Genomic DNA, 23184 nt, shown 5'->3' with positions numbered 1-23184 from the left:
ATTTACTTACTGTTTGTCTCCTGAAAGATAAAAACACTTTGAAAATATTATCCAATAGCTGCTGTCAGTCAGTATTTGTTCTATCAGCAATATTTATTTAGGGCCTTATAGCATGATAATGCCCCATAGAAAGATAGGATAAAAAAGACATAGAAGATTTTGAATTGTACCAGGGAGCTTTCAAGTAGTTGGGGAAATAAAACATTGGCACATGTTATACTAATGAATGGTACCAAAATTACATGTTGGTGAGTACAAATTAATAAAGTTCAATACTATTCTTCATGAATGCTGAGGACAGGGTAATAATTCAGGTGTTATCTAAGTTTGGTGAGATTGTTCAAGAACACTTCTAGGGGAATTGAGTTGTCATTGGATTTTAAATAATAGAATTCTAGAGATAGTAAGGGCCTTAGAAATTTTCAAGGCAAGGCCAGGTGCAGTGGCTCGCACCTGTAATCCTAGCACTCTGAAGGCTGAGGTGGGAGAATCATTTGAGCTCAGGAATTCAACACCAGCCTGAGCAAGAACTGGACCCTGTCTCTACTAAAAATAGAAAAAATTAGCTGGGCATGGTGGCAGTCACCTGTAGTCTCAGCTACTCGGGAGGCTGAGGCAGCAAGACTCTGTCTCAAAAAAAAAAAAAGAAAAAAAGAAATTTTTAAGGCCAATGACAAATATTATTTTCTTTGTTTGATTGAGACAGGGTCTCACTCTGTTTCCTGGGCTAGAGTGCAGTGGCATCATCATACTTCATTGCCACCTCAAACTCCTGGGCTCAAGTGATCCTCCTGCCTCAGCCTCCAGAGTAGCTGAGACAACAGGCGCACACCAACACACCAGGCTCATTTTCCTATTTTTTCTAGAGATGGAGTCTTGCTCTTGCTCAGGCTGGTTTTGAAATCCTGGCCTCAAGAAATCCTCCTCCTCCACCTTCCAAAGTGCTAGAATTACAGGTGTGAGCCACCACACCTGGCCAATATTTTTCAATATCTAGAGGAAGGGATGGGAAAGGGACCCATAAAGCCACTGTTTTGTATGGTTTGATACTAACTGCTTTACATTTATTGTCTTGTTTAAAATATTGTAGCACTGAGGAGTTTACCAAGAAATTAGCCTCATTTATACAGACACATAGAATTACATAATTGCAACCATAAAATTTAGATAGGACCTTAGATAGGCATTCAACAAAAATTTCTTGAGCTATTGGGTGCCCACTATGTGCCAAGTCCTGAGGTAGGCACTGGGAACATAAAATGAAAGACAGTCCCTTAACAGGTGTACAAGTTGGTGAGTAATTGGAGTAGAGTGTGTGAGAATTGCCATGAGAAAGATCTGGTAATATTGCAGAAACATCACTGAGTTCCACAGAGTTATGGAGCTCCTAATTCTGCCTGGGTAATTATGTAAGGCTTCACAGAATAGGAGGTCTGTGAGCTGGGTTTTGAGGGATTAGGATGAGTTTGCCAAGTTGACAAGAATGAAAGTAACATAGGGGAAGGACAGGACAGACAGGAAGGAAAGAACATTCTAGGCAGAGCTGCATCTGTCCCAACCTTTGCATCCCCTCTATTCACAAAGCCTGAGAAAATATATTTGTTAGGAGAGACTCACCAGGTAATTAAGAGAGCTTTACATTAATTCTTAGGGGAAAGATGTCTGGAAATAATTCAGTCAGTTGTTTTTAAAGTGCTGACTACGTGAAGGTTATGTCATAAAGAGAAGCATCAGAGTGGAGCAGGTCCCAGCATGTCCCAGGTGAAAATGAAAGGAAAATAGACCAAGAACACAACACATGGGTTTGGAGGCTAGAGAAAACAAACTAGTTATAGACCAAACAGTCAGGGCTGGCAACTCAATTTTGCAAGTCTTATACTGAGACCAGGAGTCCTGAAGTGTTTCCAGTACCAAGGGGCTTCTGAAGAAGGGAGCAGATAGAGAGAGAAGGCAAGAGAGAAGGTAAAGGCAACGTGGTTGGACATGTAGGTGGCCCATATAGATGTCACAGAATTCCAAGAAGGAGGCATTTTAAGACAAAGGAGAATGAAGATGTGTTGTAAATGTAGCTCTAGAAGAGTGGGTAAATGGATTCAAAAATAAATGGTATTGAAGGAACAAGAAGCAGCAAATAGAAATTGTCTGGGAAATAACTCAATAAGGTCAAGTTTGTTGTTTTTTTATTTCAGAGTATTATGGAGGTACAAATATTTTGGTTACATAAATTGCTTTTGTACAGTTTAAGTCAAAGTTATAAGTGTGCCCATCACCCAGGTAGTGCGCACTGGACCTGTTAGGAGTGAATTTACTCATCCTCTCCTCCCCCCTCCCACCTGCTTGATTTCCGATGAGTTTTATTTCTACGTGTGTACATAAGTGTTGATCGATTAGTTCCAATTTAATAGCAAGTACATGTGGTGTTTGTTTTTCTATTCTTGTGAGACTTCACTTAAGTTCCATCCAGGTTAATACAAGAGGTATTAATTCACCATTTTTTTATGGCTGAGTAGTATTCCATGGTATACATATACCACATTTTATTATCCACTCATGTATTGATGGGCAGTTGGATTGTTTCCACATCTTTGCAATTGTGAATTGTGCTGCTATAAACACTCAGGTGTAGATGTCTTTTTTATAAAATATTCTTTTTTCCTTTGGGTAAATACCAGTAGTGGGACTGCTGGATCCAATGGTAGGTCTACTTTTAGTTCTTTGAGGCATCTCCATACTATCTTCCATAGAGGTTGTACTAGTTTGCAGTCCCACAAACAGGGTATATAAGTGTTCCTGTTTCTCCACATCCATGCCAGCATTTGTTGTTTTGGGATTTTTTTGATAAAAGCCATTCTCACTGGAGTTTATGGTTTTAATTTGCATTTCCCTGATGATTAGAGACATTGAGAATTTTTTCATGTTTGTTGGCCATTAGTCTATCTTCTGTTTATGTCTTTTGCCTACTTTTCATGGAGTTGTTTGATGTTTCCTTGCTGATTTGCTTGAGTTCTCTGTAGATTCTTGTTATTAGCCCTTTATCTGATGTATAGCGTGCAAATGTTTCCTCCCATTCTATAGGTTGTCTATTTGCTCTGTTGATTGTTTTCTTGTTGTGCAGAAGCTTTTTAATTTGATCAGGTCTCATTTATTTATTTTTGTTGTTGCTATTGTTGCTTTGGGGGTCTTCCTCATAAATTCTTTGCCTAGGACGATGTCTATAAGAGTTTTTCCAACATTTTCTTCTAGAATTCTTATAGTTTCATGCCTTAAGTTTAAGTCTGTTATCCATTGTGAATTAGTTTTTGTGAGTGGTGAGAGGTGCGGATCTTGTTTTAGTCTTCTACGTGTAGAATTTTCCCAGCACCATTTATTGAATAGGTATTCTTTTCCTCAGTGTATGTTTTTGTCTGCTTTGTCAAAGATCAGATGGCAATATGAGGATGGTTTTATATCTGGGTTCTCTGTTCTGATCCATAGGTCTATGTCTCCGTTCTTGTGCCAGCATGATGCTGTTTTGGTTACTATAGCCTTGTAGTACAGCTTGAAGTCTGGTAAATTGATGCCTGCCAATTTGTTCTTTTTGCTTAAGGTTGCCTTGGCTATTTGGGCTTTTTTCTGCTTCCATACAAAGCTTAGAATTATTTTTTCTAGATATGCAAAAAATGACATTGCTATTTTAATGCGGTTGCATTAAATCTGTAAATCACTTTGTGTAGTATAGACATTTTAACAATGTTGATTCTGCTAATCCATGAGCATGAGATGTTTTTCCATTTGTTGAGATCCTCTGCAATTTCCTTCCTCTGTGTTTCGTAGTTCTCCCTGTTGAGCAAGGTCAAGTTTTAGTAAACATAAAAGACCTATACACAGCTGAGAAGGAATTAATAAAGAAGAGACTGAAGATGCTAGAAAGAGGGGCTCATTAATGGAACAAGAACTGCTTAAATAAAGTAACATGGAAACTATGGACTCAAGGACACAAGTTAATGGTCAGCCATATAACAAAGGGAAGAAACTTCAGGTAAGGAAGGAAATAGTACTGTTGAGGAAGGGAAGAAAAGGTAAATAAGAAATCTATTGGCCAGGCATGATGGCTCACGCCTGTAATCCTAGCACTCTGGAAGGCCAAGGCGGGAGGATTACTCGAGGTCAGGAGTTCGAGACCAGCCTGAGCAAGAGCGAGACCCCCATCTCTACTAAAAATAGAAAGAAATGATTTGGACAGCTAAAAATATATATAGAAAAAAAAATTAGCTGGGCATGGTGGCGCATGCCTGTAGTCCCAGCTACTCAGGAGGCTGAGGCAGGAGGATCGTTTGAGCCCAGGAGTTTGAGGTTGCTGTGAGCTAGGCTGATGCCATGGCACTCTAGCCCAGGCAACAGAGCGAGACTCTGTCTCAAAAAAGAAAAGAAAAGAAAAGAAACCTATTGTTTGAGGGCCTTTCCTGACATGGTGGGCTGTGAGCAGCTATGGAATTGAAGAGAATGAAGGTTTAGAACTGGTCCCATGGGAGGAAATGGTGAGAAGCCACAAAAATAGGGATTGCTGAGAAGCAAAAGACCTCAGGCAAATTTAGCTCTTAAGATTTTTTTTTTTTTTTTTTTTTTTTTTGCCCAGTAAAGTGGCTCATGCCTATAATCCCAGCTACTTGTGAGGCTAAGGCAGGAGAATCACTTGAGCCCAGGAGTTTGAGATTGCTGTGAGCTAGGCTGATAGCATGACACTCTAGCCCAGGTGACAGAGCAAGACTCCGTCTCAAAAGAAAAAAAGATTTTTTTTCCCAATTTTCTTTGTTTTTTCTTCTCTTCTTTCAATAAAGACAGGGGTCTTGCTATGTTGCCCAGGCTGGTCTCAAACTCCTGTGCTCAAACAATCCTCCCACCCCCAGCCTTCCAAGTAACGAGGACTACAACTGTGAGCCACCACACCAGGCCACCTCTTAAAATTCTGGAGCTGGTTAGAGCTCCAACAGAATTCTACCACTTGCAAGCAGGAGTATAAAAAATGGATGAAGAGTATGTAGAGGTGAGGTGGAAGTGCTTCCAGGTTGAGTTTGGAAGGTTTTTTTTTTTTTTTTTTTGATCTGAGACAGTGGATCTGATAACCACTAAGATGGCTACTAAGTGACTAATGGGTGGGTAGTGTACACAGCATGGTTACAATTATAGATTGTTAATTTCTGGAATTTTCCATTGAATATTTTCAGACCACATTGACCCAGGGTAAGGGCAGGGACTATTGCAATATGAACTATGTTTTGTCTTTTTCCCCAGCTCCTGTCACAGAGCTCCTAAAACCCTCGTATTTCCTGAGTGGAAGCAATGTCTTTAGTTATTCATAACAAGCCCCTTTATCACAGCAGGGTTTATGCTAATGAGGTGACTTAGGGTGGAGTTGCTAGGTAGCCTAGGTAGCCTTAGCCTAAGGTTAGCCACCAAGTGATTTCAGGATTGGAACTTTTTTTTTTTTTTTTTTTTGCAGAGTCTTGCTCTGTCGCCTGAGCTAGAGTGCCGTGGCGTCAGCCTAGATCACAGCAACCTCAAACTCCTGGGCTCAAACAATCCTCCTGGTTCAGGCTCCCGAGTAGCTGGGACTGGAAATACAGGCACGTGCCACACGCCCAGCTCATTTTTTCGAGATGGGGTTTTGCTCTTACTCAAGCTGGTCTCAAACTCCTGAGCTCAAGCGATCCTCTCGCCTCAGCCTTCCAGAGTGCTAGAATTGTAGGCGTGAGCCACCACTCCCTGGCCTCAGGATTGGAACTTTTAGCCCCATCCACAGACTTCTGGGAAAGGGAGCGTGGGTGGGCTGGAAATGACACACTACACAAACTATTGGACAATGCAATTTGTTGAGTTTCTCAGTTGCTGAACACGGAGCTGCTGGGAGTATGGTGGCCAAGAGAGGGCTCGGAAGCTCTGTGAGCTCTCCCTCTCACAATCTTGCCCCATGCCTCTCTTCATCTGGGTGATCATTTGTAGCCTTTTAAAGCATTTTCCCTGAGTTCTGTGAGCCATCCTAGAAAATTATCAAACCCAAAGAGGAGGGTTGTGGGAACTGTGATTTCTAGTTGGTCAGAAGCAGGGGTCACAACCTGGAACTTGTAATTGGTGTCTTGACTAAGCCCTTAACCTGTGAGGTAGTTTCAGAATTGAATTGAATTACAGGACACTCCCTTGGAGAATTGCTTGGTGTGCATGGGAAAACCCTCACACATCTAATCACAAAAGTGTTCTGTGCTGTTGAGTATGAGTAGAGAGAAAAAAAACATTTTTTCCTCAGTCTACCAGTAAATGCTAATTCTTAAAAACCTGCTCATTGCAAATTCTCTGATAATTCCCTTGGGTCTTTTCTACTCTAAGTTTTTCTTGCTCCCTTGGATTCCTAGCAGAGTTGACAGCACTCGATCTTTTGTAATGCTTAGCTACTGCTGGCTTCTGCTGTTGGAGATTTATCTTGCCTAGCTTTTTCCCTGATAACCCACAAGTCCTTGCAGATTGTGCTGTGCCAGGTCACCAAGAGAGAACTAACCCTTTTCTACTTATTATTACATCATCTATCTATCTATCTATCTATATCTGACTCTGATCTCCTTATAGGAAATAATGAGTCTGTCTTTCTTAGTTGCTATACCATTTATACCACCAGGTATTCAACCACGCTTAGTATTGCCAAACTTTTAAATTTTGGCCAATGTAGATTACATTCTTTAGGAAAAAAAGCCCTGTGTGTATGTATAGGTATATGAGTTTAAGGAGAGTGGACAATATATATATGTTTTTCCTAGGGCACTACCCAAGTTAATTAATAAGCAGGGCAGCTCAGATGATTTAGAGAGAGAGCAACAGTAAGATGAGAAAGAATTTCAGAAGGAACTAAAGTTATGTTTTTAGGAGTTAGATAAGTGCAGTTCCGATACCCATATTATATCTTCACATCTCTTTTCTTAAGAGGTGACTGGAAATAAGACATGAATTCTTGCTTTGTTTTTCAAGAAAAATGGGGTAAGTTATTACAATTGTAAGGATAAGGGGAAATTTTATAAACATTTAGTATTTGATATTGAGGTCTGGAAAGAATGACACTTTTTTTTTTTTTCTCCTTGGGTAGACACCTCATGTTATTGTTTAGTTTCCCATGACTTGTTCAACCTTTTATTTTCTGTTATAAATATGCAACCCCTTTTCTGACAGGTTCAGATAGACCTGATGTTATTAGGCACTATGTCTAAGAAGCAGATATCAAGGTGGCTTTAAATATCATCTACAAGCTGATGACTCCCAAATTTGCTTCTCTTAGATAACTATCTTTTACAAACTCAAAATCACCCCAGACTTAGCCATTGGGAGGGACATATATCCTTTCTGATGGGCATTTAGATGGTTTCCAATTTTTTACTGTTGTGGAACACAGTGAAGCTGTTCTATTGACACAGATACAATCCAGCCTTCAGGGTCTTTGCACATACTTTTTCCTAAACATGCAATATTCCCCCAGCTTCTTCCCTTACCTCTTTCAGAGCTACTCAATGAGATCTTCCTTGATTGCTCAATCTAAAATTGCAATCCTCCCTGGCACTGCCAGTCTCCTCTGCTTTTTTTCCTTCCATGAACTTATCATCATCTGACACAGTATATATTCTGCTCATTTATCTCATGTATTTTCTACACCCCCACCTCTACCCCATGCTGGAATGACAAAGCCACAAGGGCTGAGGTTTCATTTGCTTACTGCTGGTTTTCCCAGAGTTCAGAACTGTTCCTGACACTAAGTAGGGACTCAAAGAACATTTGTGGAATGAAGAGAATGAGTGTTACCATGGACATCTTTCTGCATCATTGTATGATTTTCCTATTTCAATACATTTTAAAGTGAATCAGTTCAACTAATTGACAAGAAGCTGATATTGCTATTTCATGATAGTCTTTTTCTTTTTGTTCTTCATGAAAACCAAGTATGTTTGTTTTTGTGGTTGTTGTTCTGTTTTGAGATGGATTTCATTATGTTGATTAGACTGGCCTCAAACTCCTGGGCTCAAGTGATCCTCCTGCCTCAGCCTCTGGAGTAGCTGGGACTAGAGGAACTGGCCACTGCACCTGGCTGAAAATCAAGTTTTGTTTTTTTTTTTTTTTTTTTTGTTGAGACAGAGTCTCACTTTGTTGCCCAGGCTAGAGTGAGTGCCGTGGCGTCAGCTTAGCTCACAGCAACCTCAAACTCCTGGGCTCAAGCGATCCTACTGCCTCAGCCTCCCGAGTAGCTGGGACTACAGGCATGCGCCACTATGCCCGGCTAATTTTTTCTATATAGATTTTTAGGTGTCCATATAATGTCTTTCTATTATTAGTAGAGACGGGGTCTCGCTCAGGCTGGTCTCGAACTCCTGACCTTGAGCAATCCACCCGCCTCGGCCTCCCAGAGTGCTAGGATTACAGGCGTGAGCCACCGCGCCCGGCCAGAAAATCAAGTTTTGAGTCAAATTCTCCCAATATTCCTTTCTTTTTATCTAAGTCCCAGGAGAATGTTTCTAACAAGATATTAACAATTAGGCTTTTCGAAGCATTGACTAAGAAGAGTCAATTTTTGTCTGTAAGATTTATTTCAGGGCCAGGCACGGTGGCTCATGCATGTAATCCTAGCACTGTGGGAGGCCGGGGCGGGTGGATCTTTTGAGCTCAGGAGTTCAAGACCAATCTGAGCAAGAGCGAGACCCCGTCTCTACTAAAAATAGAAACAAATTATATGGACAACTAAAAATATATATAGAAAAATTAGTTGGGCATGGTGACACATTCTTGTAGTCCCAGTTACTCGGGAGGTTGAGGCAGGAGGATTGCTTGAGCCCAGGAGTTTGAGGTTGCTGTGAGCTAGGCTGCCATCATGGCACTCTAGCCTGGGCAACAGAGTGAGACTCTGTCTCAAAAAAAAAAAAAAAGAAAGATTTATTTCAAATGCCACATTTCTGACTTTGTTCAACTAAGATACTTTATCTCATTGTAGCACTGAAAACACTGTACTCAGTAATCAGTTTACTTTGCTAGCCATCCTGGAATCTGTGTTCCTTCGGAGGAGAGGACAAATTTTATTCATCTTTGTATGCCTAGATCCTAGCTGAAGAATAACTTTGAATGACTTAATCAGTGGGGAAGGTTGAAAGTTTAGGAATCTTTCTCTTTTTTCATTATTTATATTTAAAATTTAATAATTTTGTCTTTTCCTTTCTTTCTTTCTTTCTTTTTTTTTTTTTACTTACCACTATACAAAAGAGGAAGGAATCTTTCTCAAAAGGACATCCTGGTGATGCTTACAAAGTATGTATAACAAAGAGTAAAGTTTAAGTGCTGAATGGGCGTAGAATGGTGTATGGAACAATGAGAGACTGAATCTTTTCTCTTTAGTTTAAGTTTGACATGGAGGAATGATAGTTGCATCAACAGCAATTTCCTTACCACCATGACCCCATTAAAGTCCTAGATTTTTTTGTCTGTGTGATGACTGACTGCTGGAAGGAGCAAAAGCCATCAAACATTCAGGGAGAAATTCAGATGCCCTAGTCTGTTAATTCTGGCATAATTCCACTGATTATTCCCCCTAATGCTGAAAACTCACCTCTTCAGGAGCCTTTATTCCTTCACCCATAAATTGATACCACCACTGCCCAGGTCCAGGGCCATATAACTAACAAAAATATTATGATGACCTGTGCAGACACCAAGAGCAGAGTCAAGGAATACAACCCTCATTTGGTTTCTCTCTTTGGTGTTCAGGGCGATTTTCCACTGCTTGCGACCTAGATACTGCTCAATGGTGTCATCTCTGACCTGGCAACCCCTTCATGTGTCTATAAACATGCAACTTAGAGATCCTAAAATCTTTTTTCTCTCAACCCTAATGTCCCCTCTGAAAAAAGGTAATGACAAAATCTTGACACCTCTCTACCTCTCCAGTACTCTCCTTTGACCTTCAAAAAAAAGATGTTGGGAGAGAAGAGGAAGGGGCGGAGGGGGAGAGGGAGGGGTCGACAGGGGAGTCCAGCTCCAGTTTGGGGAAATCCAGCTCGTGTTTTGCCTCTCGCTCTGCAGTGCAGGGTCCAGCGAAGGCAGAGCCCCAGCTTCACTCCCAGAGGTTTGTCCTGGGGAGACACTGCTGCTCCGGGGGGCTGACCTGGCGGGGAGTGGCCGCACACTCCGCTCCGGCGCCGCTTTGTGCGCGCAGCCACTGGTCCCTCTACTCCCGGGTCTGCCCCCCGGGACACCCCCCTGCCCCGCCCAAGTCATGCAGCTCTACCTGCCTCTCCACTGTGGACCTTTGGGAAGCAGCTGCCCACGCCGGGGGCTCGGGCCCTGACCGTGCCGGGAGCGGGTAGGTGTCCGTCCGGGACCCGCCTGCGCCCCTCGCGCCCGCCGGGTCCCCAAGCTCCAAAGTTGTGGGTACAAGCGAGAGTTGGAAAGTTTGCCTGAGGGCTGCTGCAGGCGTGGAGCTGGAGGACCCGCGCTGCCCTGGGAGCGGGAGCCGGCCAGTGGTGAGTTGGGGCCAGGGCAGAGGGCAGGGGTGCGGGAAGGGGGACTGGGACGCCGAGGCCGGAGGGGGTGCGGGGGGCGGCGCTCGGTGTGGGATGGACTTGGCGAGGGCTCTGCGGCCGGGGCTCTCCCGCGGCCGCCGGGGTGGGCCCTCTCCCCTCCGAGACCCCCCACCCTGGGACGCTCGGGGCGCTTTTGTTGCGGGTGGTAAACAATGCCCCCGGCCGGAGGTCTCGCCCGCCGGCCTTGGAGGCCCCGCCGAGGCACTGGGTGGGCGCAGCGGGGCGCCTGGGGTTCTGACCCGGGGCTCCGCTGGAAACGGAGCTGGGGGAGGGCAAGTGTGGCCTGGGGGAGATTCCTGAACGTGCCGGTGATTGCCGGGCCTCTTAGGAGAATCGGAGGTCGGGGCGCACCAGGGTGAGGAGAGGTTAATTCGTACAAGTTGTGGATGGGGAGCCCCGGCTGTCCCGTGCTCAAGCGTACCCCTTAAACAAGTTTTCTCCCTCCCCCCATAATTATATAGGGGACTGGATGGTAAGGAAGACACTTTGGCTCCTGTCTCCCTGAGCGTTTTGGAGAGGCGCCTTCAGGCTTCAGGGGCGAATCTTTGGAATGAAGGCAGTAGGCGAGTCTTGCTGGGGTTGACTTGGAGTTGTGTGGATCGGGGAGGAAGGGAGTAGGGATTAGAAGGAGTGGTCTGTCAAAATGGCTTTTAAGAAACTCTCATGAGCAACACCCGGTCCTTGAATGCGTTGACGTTATGGTCCCCTCAGTCTCACTCGGGCGGGATCCCGGAGCGGGCCCCGAGGATGAGAGGTGCGCAGAGTCCGGTGCCTGGGACTGGCCGATGCGCACGTGAGTGGCCGGGTCCCCGCCCGAGGGCGAGGAGGTGGCAGAGGCTACCTACCGCCCCCAGGGAGCACATTCTCATTCTCACTCCCTCTCACTCTCTCTCTCCCACCCCCACCCTTCTCCCCGCTCCCTCCTCCTTCCCCTGCTCCTGTCCCCCCCCCCAACCCCGCCTGGTTTCACCTTGCATAAGGTTGTGCAGCCCATTTATCCATATATACACACACACACACATATAAAATATATTCTACAAGAAGTAGGAAAGAACTGGCCGGCGCTGGTAACCTTTCCACAGGAACGGGGGACCTACATTGGACATTTCTGAGCCAGCAAAAATTAATGTGTCTCCAAGAGGACAGATGAATATTGAACTAGTCTCTCACTCGTCCTCCTCCCAAATTAACCAACCTCGATGCCTAGGTTTCCTACGATGCCTCCTCCCCTCCTCCCGGGTTCTGCTCTCCGGCGCTATACGAGCTGCGTAATACAACATAGCAATGACCGGTTTATGAAGAAACCTTTGAAAAGTGCTTCAAGACCTTCGAGCGGGCAAAGGATTAGGTGCACAGCCTTGGGTCTGCAGGGTGAGCTGCGCGTTTCACCCGGATGGGTTGAAGGGCTGCGCTATAGGACAGCAACCCCAGGTCTCCCCTAGACCGAAATGTGCTCGTCCTCCTCACCCTCCCCCATATAAAGTAAAATAAAAGCTTTGGCTTAATTGGGCCTCCAGATATTAGAAAAAAAATGTGGAAAAGGCGCTTCTTAACCAGTTGGGGCAAGGGTTAGAGCATATTAGGAATTTATGACTACAATTAAACAAGGGGGGGAGGACAGGTAGATAGGTATGTAAATAAGGAGATGTTCGGAGATTAATCCGTATTATTTCCAAGAACTAAAAGACTTAAGTGATTTTTGGTGTGTTTCCAGATTTTGCCGGTGTAGGTTGTACAGGTTAAAACTCAGGTCCCCTCCTTCCCCAATTAAGGGATCTTAAATTAGGTAGTCAACCTCTCTGTCTTTAAAGCCAAGCTATGGTTTCAGTTAAATTTCAGAAACAAGATATGTGGGAAATGGCAAACAGTATCCCTTTTTCTTTGCAAAGATTAGTAGCCCAGACTTACAACGCTGGGACCACCACTTACCATTTTATGAGAGTTAACTTTCCATCTCCATGCTGGTCTTCCAGAACCTATGGGTGGGAGGTTTGGATCTCCACTGTCCCTTGCTCTTTGTTTCTCTTCCTTCTCCAATCTGATGTGTCCCTCCCCTCCCCCACCTTCTTCAGTGGGTTTGTATCTTCCCTTTCCTGCACATTTAATTCCCCCACCACCACCTTTTAAGGTCTTCCTACTTTAAAGTCTTTTGATTCCAATTGTCTTTTTATATTCTGACTTTATTACTATAAATTTCTTCCCCTTCCCCAGTTTTTCGGCTTTCTTTCTTTTTTTTTTTTTTTGTTTTTTTTTTAAAGCATTTTCCTCCTTCTTATGCTTTTTCCTCTACTTCCTTCTAATTTGTTTTATGCCTTTCTTATCTTCAGAAGGGCCATTCTATCTCCATTTTCACTTCTCCCTTCCCTTTTCTGGGCTCTGTTTGGGCTTTTTCCCCCCTAGCTCTATGCAGGGCAGCAGGGGTGTTTTACATATGGAAGGAAGGAGGCCTTCACTAAATCTGCTGGCATTCTAGTGAGGTTCCCTGAACAGCTTTTCCCTCTGCCGAGGGCTCTCACACTTCCTGTGATAGAAAACTATCTAGGAACAGCAAGCAATTGACTGCTGCCTCCTCTTCCTTCAGATGTAGAACTTAGTTGCTGGAGGAGACAGAGCTAGGTGGTGTCTTTTTAAAAGAAATATTTTGTCTTGTTTTTCTCAGCCAAGTGCAAGAGGCTTTAAGTTCTATGGAGCTGAATGGAGAGACTATGAAATCGCAGTCTTTTTTGCAACTGGTTCTATGTATGCAAATACCACTTTTTTGGCCACTGCTGGTAGTGGGAAGGATTGCAATATAATTTTAAATTGACATGCGGGCTGGATGGTTACATCAGTTCAGCCACTTCCTGCCCAGGGGACTACTTTGAGATCCAGAAGGGAGAGGTATGGAGGTGGGAGAGGATTTTCTGACATGGTGCTGTCAATGTTGTCTTTTACAGATGACAAATACAGTTTAAGAAGTCAACTTTTCACTTTCTAGGCAAGGTGATTATTTTAAAAAATGAAAATGGCTCTCCTTAGTGAAAGAGTCTCATCACTTAGTAAGTTCAAATAATATTGAGGCCAAAATTCTGATCCTGTCTGTTGACCAAGGGGTGGGGATCTTGTGGCTTCAAGGCCACATGTGGCACTCGGGATCCCCAAATGCCGCCCCTTGACCAAATCCAAACTTCACAGAACAAATCCCTCTATTAAAAGAATTTGTTCTGTAAAATTTGGATTCAGTCCAAAGGCCACCCTCATGGATCCAGGAGGATCCATTAGCAAACCCCTTACACAAGCCATGGTTATCAGTGTTTGCTGGGGGACCTGCAGTTTCCGCTTCTCTACTCTGTCCTTAACCTATTGTTGTCTACTTTGGGCTAGCATCATGTCTTTTTATGTCTCAAGTTATGAGTCAGTGTCTTATCTCCTGGCCTGTAGTTTTGGATCTCATACACTCTAGTCCTCTAGACATTTTAGGGAAAAAAAGTTCTATTGCAGGCCGGGCGCGGTGGCTCATGCCTGTAATCCTAGCACTCTGGGAGGCCGAGGTGGGCGGATCGTTTGAGCTCAGGAGTTCGAGACCAGCCTGAGCAAGAGCGAGACCCCATCTCTACTAAAAATAGAAAGAAATCATATGGACAGCTAAAAATATATATATCAAACAAATTAGCCGGGCATGGTGAGCATGCCTGTAGTCCCAACTACTCGGGAGGCTGAGACAGGAGGATCCCTTGAGCTCAGGAGTTTGAGGTTGCTGTGAGCTAGGCTGACGCCACGGCACTCACTCTAGCCTGGGCAACAAAGTGAGACTCTGTCTCAAAAAAAAAAAAAAAAAAAAAAAAAAAGTTCTATTGCAGGTTAGGGGGTCTTGCCCTCTAGTGAAAAGATCTGTTAACTGAGCAATGTTTTGCATCCCAGAATTGGCTTTTAGGTGTTTATTTGTTGTGTTTTTCTTGTTTTGTTTTTTCACTTTTCCCTTCCAGGGCAATAAGAACTCAGGATGGTGTCAATTGCACATGGTTCCCTGTCCTGAGCCCACTGCAATAACAGGGTCACCAGTCTTATTTTCTGCTCAGAACATGATACCATGTAGCTTGAAGACATTCTGGATTAGAATAAAATTGATTTGGAGAAATATGGAAACATCAGTTTTCATCAGAAATGAAAAGTGGAAGTGGAATTAGGGAAGGGAGATTTGACTCTTGGAAATGGTTTAGTTCATCTGAGTGGTAGAATCTGAGTATGCATTTGAAAATGTACCTTTTTATTCATGAGTTGAATACTCTGTGATCAATAAAAGCATTAAAAGTGGAAGCAGAGCATTTATTAATGTTTATAAACTAAAAAGGGAAATTAATTTCAGAAGATCTTTGGGGGTAATTCCATATTTAAATATGGACTTGTTTAATAGAATGGACTACATTGTGTCTCCTCCCCACCCCCGACAAATTTCAAAATAAGCTTGCTAAAAAAAAAAGATAAGCTTGCTGCCCCTACTCCAAGAGTTCAGCCCTAGGGACAGCTTAGTTTACCACAAAAGAAGGTTACATTTCATTAGTGGAGCCAGTGATGACAAAATTAGGGTTTTACAGGAGCCCTTATTTTGTTTCTGGTTGTCTCTGATTCTTTGGCTGGATGATGCCCAGAGGTTTTCTCCCCTGCAGTTGGGTTTTTCAGGGGTCATTGGCCTCTTTCACAATCTCATAAAAAGGCTGTTACCAATTAAAGAGGCCACATCTTCCCAATCCATGTTGTTCATACCTTTTTTATTTTCTTGATGGACTCTTTTTTTAGGAGATAAGGTGTGAATGATACACATTATCTTAATTACAAGTCTGAATTTCTAAAGCATTTCAATTTAAAAATATAAAAGAATATAGAAGAGATAGAGATCAGGTTATACACTACTTTCAAAAGCAGATCCCATGACACCCTCTGGCATAGCCAGATTACTTGCCTACAGATATGAATTTTAATTTTTGTGGCTGATTACAATACCTAGAGTACATGCTCCTAATAAATTTTTAGAAGTGTAATCTTGATAGAGGAGACAAAGCATGCTTTTACTGATATTGTTGAATTTCTAGAGATTGAAATGGATTCTTTTTTATAATAAAAAAAGCATCCTTATAAAAGTATTGTTGACTTTCTGCAGATGGGAATTGGAATGTGTTTTGTTTTCTAAAAATGTTTGTACAAAAAGCAGCAGTCTTTGGACAAAATATCTTACAGGTTTTTTTGGGTTTTTTTTTAATAGCCAAGAGTGAGTTACTGTAAGCCAATTTTTTTTTTTAGGAAAAGGGGAAAGCAGTAAGCTTAGGTGCCAAGAATTCAAGTGAAGTATTCTCTGACCTAGTTTGTATTTAGTACAGATTTATTAAATTGCTATTTTTTGTTTAGTTAATGTTATCACTAATGTCTATTTAAAAAGTCTTAAAGGCACAATGCATTGACTCTTGTGCTTTAGGATCTCTTGTGTGTGTGACCTATAGTATGGTGGGAATGGAAACAAAAGAATATGGTCTTTTCTGCAGGATTTGGCAAACTGTGGGTTACACTGGTTCCATAATAATGATAACTACCACTTATTTTATTTTCTCTTATTATTTTTTGTATCTTGGAGTTGTAAACAGCCTTTTTTTCAAGCTCATATTTATGAAGCACCTATTATGTGCCAGCCCTGTGCTATAAGGCTTTATCATCTCATTTTATTCTCATGATAACCTAATCAGGTCAATACTATAATACTATGCTCCCTCTTCTATTATACATAAGGAAACTGAGTATAAAGAGACCAAGGAATCTGTCAGAATCACATGGCCAGTAATGTTTCTGAACTGAAAACTGAACCCAGTTCTGCCTACTTCCAATGTCCATCTTCTTACCTTGCCTCCACCTCCCCCTACACTCAACCTCGTACCCCAAGGATGAAACAAGGAAACTAGGTTTTCTTTGTAGAAGCCCAATGAAACTTCAAGACAACCTCATTTCAGTTGAAGAATGTGGACTAAGTTGAGCAGTTTGCTGAAGGACACATAGTGGGTGACCACAGATTCAAATTCAGGGTTTTCTGATGTGAGATTATTTCTAGCCTCTAAATCAACCAGTGGGTCCCCAGGATTGCCTGAATCAGTTCAATAAAACAAAAAAACAAAAGAAAATTTGAAGATGATAGAAGGCTGTCAACATTTTACTTTGCCCAAGTAGTAACATTAAAAAATAAACCCACCCCTCCCTACCTTTTCACAAAAGAAAAACTTTTTATTACTTTTTAAAGAAAGGACATTTTAATGGGAAGAAACAGCAAAGCATAATATCAGAATAAAGGATTATTATTTAAAATGAATAAATACAGCTTTTTGAAAAACCTCACATCAATCATCCCATTTTTTTCTCATTTTGTCATGACTGCTGATCACCGTCACAGAGCGGTGGTTGGTAACCATTCTCCTACACCAGGCTTTCTCACAAATTCAACAACCTGTCAACTAGTTTCAGCTATTCTGTTGCCACACTCTTGATTCTGTGGTCTATAGAAAGACTACTGATATATTAGTATAGTGGTGAGCTTCATTTTTGCTTATTACTTGGTCTTATTTTGAGTTAGGTAGTAGACCTGTGAGGAGACCCAGATGCAATTGGTGATAGCTCTAGGGCAGCCCTCTTTCATTTTCTCCTCTTTTCTTGCTTATCTTTCCAATAATAGTTGCTTGCCTAGTATCCTTTATTGTTCTAATTATCTCATGTTCTTCTATTTTTTTTTTTTTTTTTTTTTTTTGAGACAGAGTCTCGCTCTATTGCCCGGGCTAGAGTGAGTGCCGTGGCGTCAGCCTAGCTCACAGCAACCTCAGACTCCTGGGCTCAAGCGATCCTACTGCCTCAGCCTCCCGAGTAGCTGGGACTACAGGCATGCGCCACCATGCCCGGCTAATTTTTTTTATATATATATTTTAGTTGTCCATATAATTTCTTTCTATTTTTAGTAGAGACGGGGTCTCGCTCTTGCTCAGGCTGGTCTCGAACTCCTGACCTCGAGCGATCCACCCGCCTCGGCCTCCCAGAGTGCTAGGATTACATGCGTGAGCCACCGCGCCCGGCCTCATGTTCTTCTTATTTCCAATTTGGTTGCATAGGCATTCATAATAAGACTGTTGGGGCCCTTGGTAGAAGGGATTTTAGAACCAGCAGCCTTTGGATTAGGTCAAGTGAAAGAGAAAACATTTCTGGGTGTGGGCAGTGCCCACCACAATGGCTTTCTTACACAGAGTCAGCCCTCAACAGATATTTATTGGACCTGTGAGTCTTATTTGTAATCTAGTTGTCAATACTAACTCTTGAGATTTTATGCTATTTTTGTGCATGTGAAAAGTTCAAACTTTGTGGATTTTTAATTGAGTGTGGTATTAATCATTGTTGGATCTCCAGGGAGTAGAGTTTCTTCGATTATATTAGCCTCTTCCTCTGGTTTTACCAGCTTTACTCTCAAACAGATGATACTTCTGCCTATGTGGGGATGTGCTCAGGAAAGAGACAACAAAGAGATTTTTTTTTTTTTTTTTTTTTTTGAGACAGAGTCTTGCTCTGTTGCCCAGGCTAGAGTGCCATGGTGTCACCCTAGCTCACAGCAAACTCAAAGTCCTGGGCTCAGGCGATCATCCTACCTCAGCCTCCCTAGTAGCTGGGACTACAGATGAACAACATCATGCCCAGCTAATTTTTTCTATTTTTAGTCACCCGGCTAATTTTTTTCTTTTCTTTTCTTTTCTTTCTTCCTTTTTTTTTTTTTTCTTTTTGAGACAGAGTCTCACTCTGTTGCCCAGGCTAGAGTGCCATGATGTCAGCCTAGCTCACAGCAACCTCAAACTCCTGGGCTCAAGCAATCCTCCTGCCTCAGCCTCCTGAGTAGCTGGGATTACAGGCATGCGCCACCATGCCCGGCTAATTTTTTGTATATATATATTTTAGTTGTCCAGCTAATTTCTTTCTATTTTTAGTAGAGATGGGGTCTAACTCTTGTTCAGGCTGGTCTCAAACTCCTGAGCTCAAACGATCCACCCGCCTTGGCCTCTCAGAGTGCTAGGATTACAGGCGTGAGCCATAGCGCCCAGCCTTAATTTTTTTTTCTATTTTTAGTAGAGAAAGGGTCTTGCCCTTGCTCAGGCTCTTCTCAAACTCCTGACCTCAAGCAATCCTCCCACTTTGGCCTCCCAGAGTGCTAGGATTACAGGCGTGAGCCACTGAGCCCAGCCAAGATTAATTTTTAAAGTGTTCGAAATTGGTAAAAATTAGGATTTAAGCTTTAAAATACATATAACTATAGCAGATGTGGTTTCTAATGTAGAGAAACTCCCATTCCTACCTTATTTGAAGAACTTTGTCAACTTAATCTTTTGTCATAGCAATTAAAGGAGCTTTATATATGACTGCAAGGTTTAAAGGATACATTGGTATTTTTGGGGTCTATTACATATTTTTTTTTGCAGCAAACATTCTCAGTTCCCTACTTTCAATTAATAATTAGTAGTAAGTGTTCTATTTCAAATAGAAGAATGAATAGGAAAAAGTCTCACCACAGTGTTTTTTCTTGTTATTTCAGACCAAAACCTTGTGTGACTGCGCTCAACAGCAATATATCCAGATTCTCCTCAGAAGTGAGACTTTCCAAAGGACCAATGACTCTGTTTCCCGTGCCCTTTCATTTTTCCCTACTCTGTAGCTATGTCTCGATCCCGCCATGCAAGGCCTTCCAGATTAGTCAGGAAGGAAGATGTAAACAAAAAGAAAAACAGCCAGCTGAAGAAGACGTCCAAGCCAGTCAACAAACATGTGGCATCGGTCAAGACTTTAAGCCCTGGAAAATTAAAGCAATTAATTCAAGAGAGAGATGTTAAGAAGAAAACAGATCCTAAGCCACCTATGCCTGTCAGAAGCCTTCTGACAAGAGCTGGAGCAGCACGCATGAATTTGGATAGGACTGAGGTTCTTTTTCAGAACCCAGAGTCCTTAACTTGCAATGGGTTTACAATGGCTCTCCGAAGCACCTCTCTTAGCAGGAGACTCTCCCAACCCCCAGTGGTCATAGCCAAACCCAAGAAAGTTCCACCTTCTAAGGGTTTAGTAAAGCAACATGATTGTGATTATAAGGTACTCACTGACGTGGGAATAAAGCACTCGGAAAATGATTCAGTCCCAGTGCAAGATACTCTAATCTCTCCTACTATAGAGAATCTAATCTGTGTACAAAATACATCTTTAATTAAAGGTGAGAGCCAAGAGACAAGCCAGTCTTGGTCCCAAAGGGTTGAGGATTCCAAAATCAATATCCCTACTCACAGTGGCCCTGCAGCAGAGATCCTTTCTGGGCCCTTGGAAGGGACATGTTGTGAAGGACTATTCTCTGAAGAGACATGGCATGATACCAGTGTTTCCCCTAGAATGTTTGCTCAGGACACTATGTGTGCTCCTTTACCCCAAAGAGCAGCTCCCAAAGTTACCTCTCAAAGAAGCCCCGGCATTCAGTTAGAAGACTTGGGTTCACGAGTAGAATCTCTTAAGTTGTCTGATTCTTACCCGGATCCTATCAAAAGTGAGTATGATTGCTGCCCCACCTCCAGTTTTAATAAGGTTATACCTGAATCAAACCTTAGAAACTGCTTGTCTATTGGTGGGTCTACATATCCTACCTCTATAATAAAATTCTTCTTGACAGGCTCAGAACAAGAAATCCTTGGTGCTAAATCAGATCATCAAGAGGCCTTCAAAGCTACTGCAGATCAACAGGAAGTTCCTGATACCACCTCTGTCCTAGGACAGGCCTTTGGTGCTATCCCACATCAATGGGAATTTCCTGGTGCTAACCCAGTTCATGGTGAGGCCCTGGGTGAGACCCCAGACCCACCAGAGATTCCTGGTGCTATTCCAGTCCAAGGAGAGGCCTTTGGTACTATTTTAAACCAACAAGAGACCCTCGGTATGGGTGGAGGTGCTGTCCCAGACCTGCCTATCCTCCTTCCTGTTCCTCCAATCACAATTGCTACCTGTAATGCTCCTCCCAAATGGCCTGAGCCCCAGAGCACTGTCTCATGTGGGCTTGAGGTCCAGGGTGCTATGCATAGTTTGCCTTTGGGCTCAGGACACACTCCTCAATCATCATCAAACTCAGAGATAAGTTTGGTACCTCCAGTAATGGCTATAAGCAATGTAGAAAATGAGAAGCAGGTTCATATAAGCTTTCTGCCAGCTAACACTCAGGGGTTCACATTAGCCCCTGAGAAAGGGCTCTACCACACTTCACTGGGTGTTGCCCAACTCTCCCAGGCTAGTCCCGGCAAATCAGAAAGAGGGAGCTCCCAGGTCAGCACGACCAGCATGGTTGATGTTGTCAACACCACAGTGGTATCGATGCCAGTGTCACTCTCTAGTACCTCCTCTTCTTCCTACACAACTTTGCTACCTACTTTGGAAAAGAAGAAACGAAAGCGATGTGGGGTCTGTGAACCCTGCCAGCAGAAAACCAACTGTGGTGAATGTACTTACTGCAAGAACAGAAAGAACAGCCATCAGATCTGTAAGAAGAGGAAATGTGAGGAGCTGAAAAAGAAACCATCGGTCATCGTCCCTTTAGAGGTAAGAAATAGCCAAGGGACTGGGTTGGAGGTAAGCAAATATAGCCAAGGGGCAGGGACACTCCTGGGACACTTGGTATAGTGATCTGTGTAGATGATTTACTTCAGTATTATGCCCTTTTACTTTGGTAAAATGTGGCTTTGAGTTATCAACAGGAATTTGTGGACCTACCTGAAGTATGTCTTATGCAGTGATGCCTTAGCTTATTTTTAGAATTTGTCCCAGAAACTAGAACATACAGTTTTTCCATTATAGGATTTGATGGAAACATAGGGAAATTATATGAAATGTGGTTTTGCAAAGATTTCCACTATGCCTCATTTTGGCTAGTTGCATGTCTTTTTTGGAAGTTAACAGATTTAAAAATTAAGAGTGGAACAAATTCATTAATTCCCTTGCAGCCCAGAAAATCAGAGGACCTAAACTTCTTTCCTTTTGAAAGAATAAAACTGTCTACATTCTTAATCTTGAAACTTTGCCTTGGAGGCATAACAATAACACAGCTTTCATATCAGTTTATGGCTAATGATTTCTACCTAATCTACATATCTTATAGGGTTGTTAGGATTAAATGAAAATGATTTGGAAATTCCGAAGTGACATACAAACATTAGTTCTTATTGTTACATTTTATGAACCTAAGGTAGTAAAAGTATTGGTTGATTTAGAATTTATTTAAAAAATGTTATGGAGCGTGATTAACACTCAAACTGTTGCTTTATAGACTTTTAGAACACCTGCCAAATATGTTTCATCATTTTTAGATCACTCACTTAAAGTTATGTTTATTGTGTCTACCATGAATGCAGGCATAAGAGAATAGATAGATTTAAAAGTATTGTGAATTTTAATTCAGTTAACCTTTTCTATTGCATTCTTGACTTAAATTATCAGTTAAAAAATGCTGATTTTGGCTGGGAGCAGTGGCTCAGGCCTGTAATCCTAGCACTCTGGGAGGCTGAGGTGGGTGGATCGTTTGAGTTCAGGAGTTTGAGACCAGCCTGACCAAGAGCAAGATCCCATCTCTACTAAAAATAGAAGGAAATTAGCTGGACAACTAAAAATAGATAGAAAAAATTAGCCAGGCATGGTGGTGCATGCCTGTAGTCCCAGCTACTCGGGAGACTGAGGCAGGAGGATTGCTTGAGCCCAGGAGTTTGAGGTTGCTGTCAGCTAGGCTGACGCCACGGCACTCTAGCCTAGGCAACAAAGTGAGACTCTGTCTCAAAAAAAAAAAAAAAAAAAAGGTTAATTTTGTATTTGACAGAGCCATTGCAAACAAGAAGATTAGACATTTAACCAATCATGTATTGATGGGCATTTAAGGTGTTTCTAAAATATTTTGTTATTAAAAACCTTACTGTAATGCGTAATTTTCCTTTATTCAAGTCATTTCACACATATGGTAGTAGATCAAATGTAGCCAGTTACTGATGGTTTACTAAGTAACATCTAAAACACTTTGTAGCAATATCTCTAACAGAGAGACTTCCCTTATAAGCTACTGATTTGTAACATTTCTAACTAAAGTCTTTGGCAGAAACACTGTATCTCTAATGAACATAAACATTTGTTTTCTTCTTTCCCAAACCAGTTCTTTCTCTTGCATTACATGTTTGGTTCAATGGCTTACCATCTACATGGTCACCCAAAATAGAACATTTGGTCATCTTTGATTCTTCTCTCTATATCACCCATTTATTTTCTCTTGTTCAAGATCTGAGCACTCCTACCTCTCCATTTTCTCGGCCACTGCTATAGTTGAGGCTTTTATCTCTTATTGAGATATTTTCTCAATGTTCTCTTTATTATCAACAAGTTTTTTGCTTTGTTTTGTTTTGTTTTAAGAAACAAGGTCTTCTTTTATCTACTAGACTGGAGTGCAGTGGCACTATCATAGCTCACTGCAGCCTTAAACTCCTGAGCTCAAGAGATTTTCCCGCCTCAGCCTCCTGAGTCACTGGGATTACAGGTGTGAGCCACCACACCCAGATCAACA

The 23184-nt window shown here is 42.3% G+C and overlaps 1 protein-coding gene across 5 annotated transcripts in view; it reads left to right on the top strand.

Moving 5' to 3' along the window:
* Positions 1-19277: 19277 nt before the first annotated feature.
* TET1 (tet methylcytosine dioxygenase 1) overlaps positions 19278-23184 on the top strand; it is a 101861-nt gene continuing 97954 nt past the window's right edge. For all 5 annotated transcript variants that reach the window (XM_069460574.1, XM_069460577.1, XM_069460576.1 and 2 more), the window contains exon 1: positions 19278-21185. In XM_069460574.1, the coding sequence (XP_069316675.1) occupies positions 19278-21185 (1908 nt within the window). The remainder of the gene's footprint in view (positions 21186-23184) is intronic.

Source organism: Eulemur rufifrons, chromosome 28 (genome assembly GCF_041146395.1).
Source record: "Eulemur rufifrons isolate Redbay chromosome 28, OSU_ERuf_1, whole genome shotgun sequence".
Lineage (NCBI taxonomy): Eukaryota > Metazoa > Chordata > Mammalia > Primates > Lemuridae > Eulemur > Eulemur rufifrons.
This window is presented reverse-complemented; position numbering and strand designations above follow the sequence as displayed.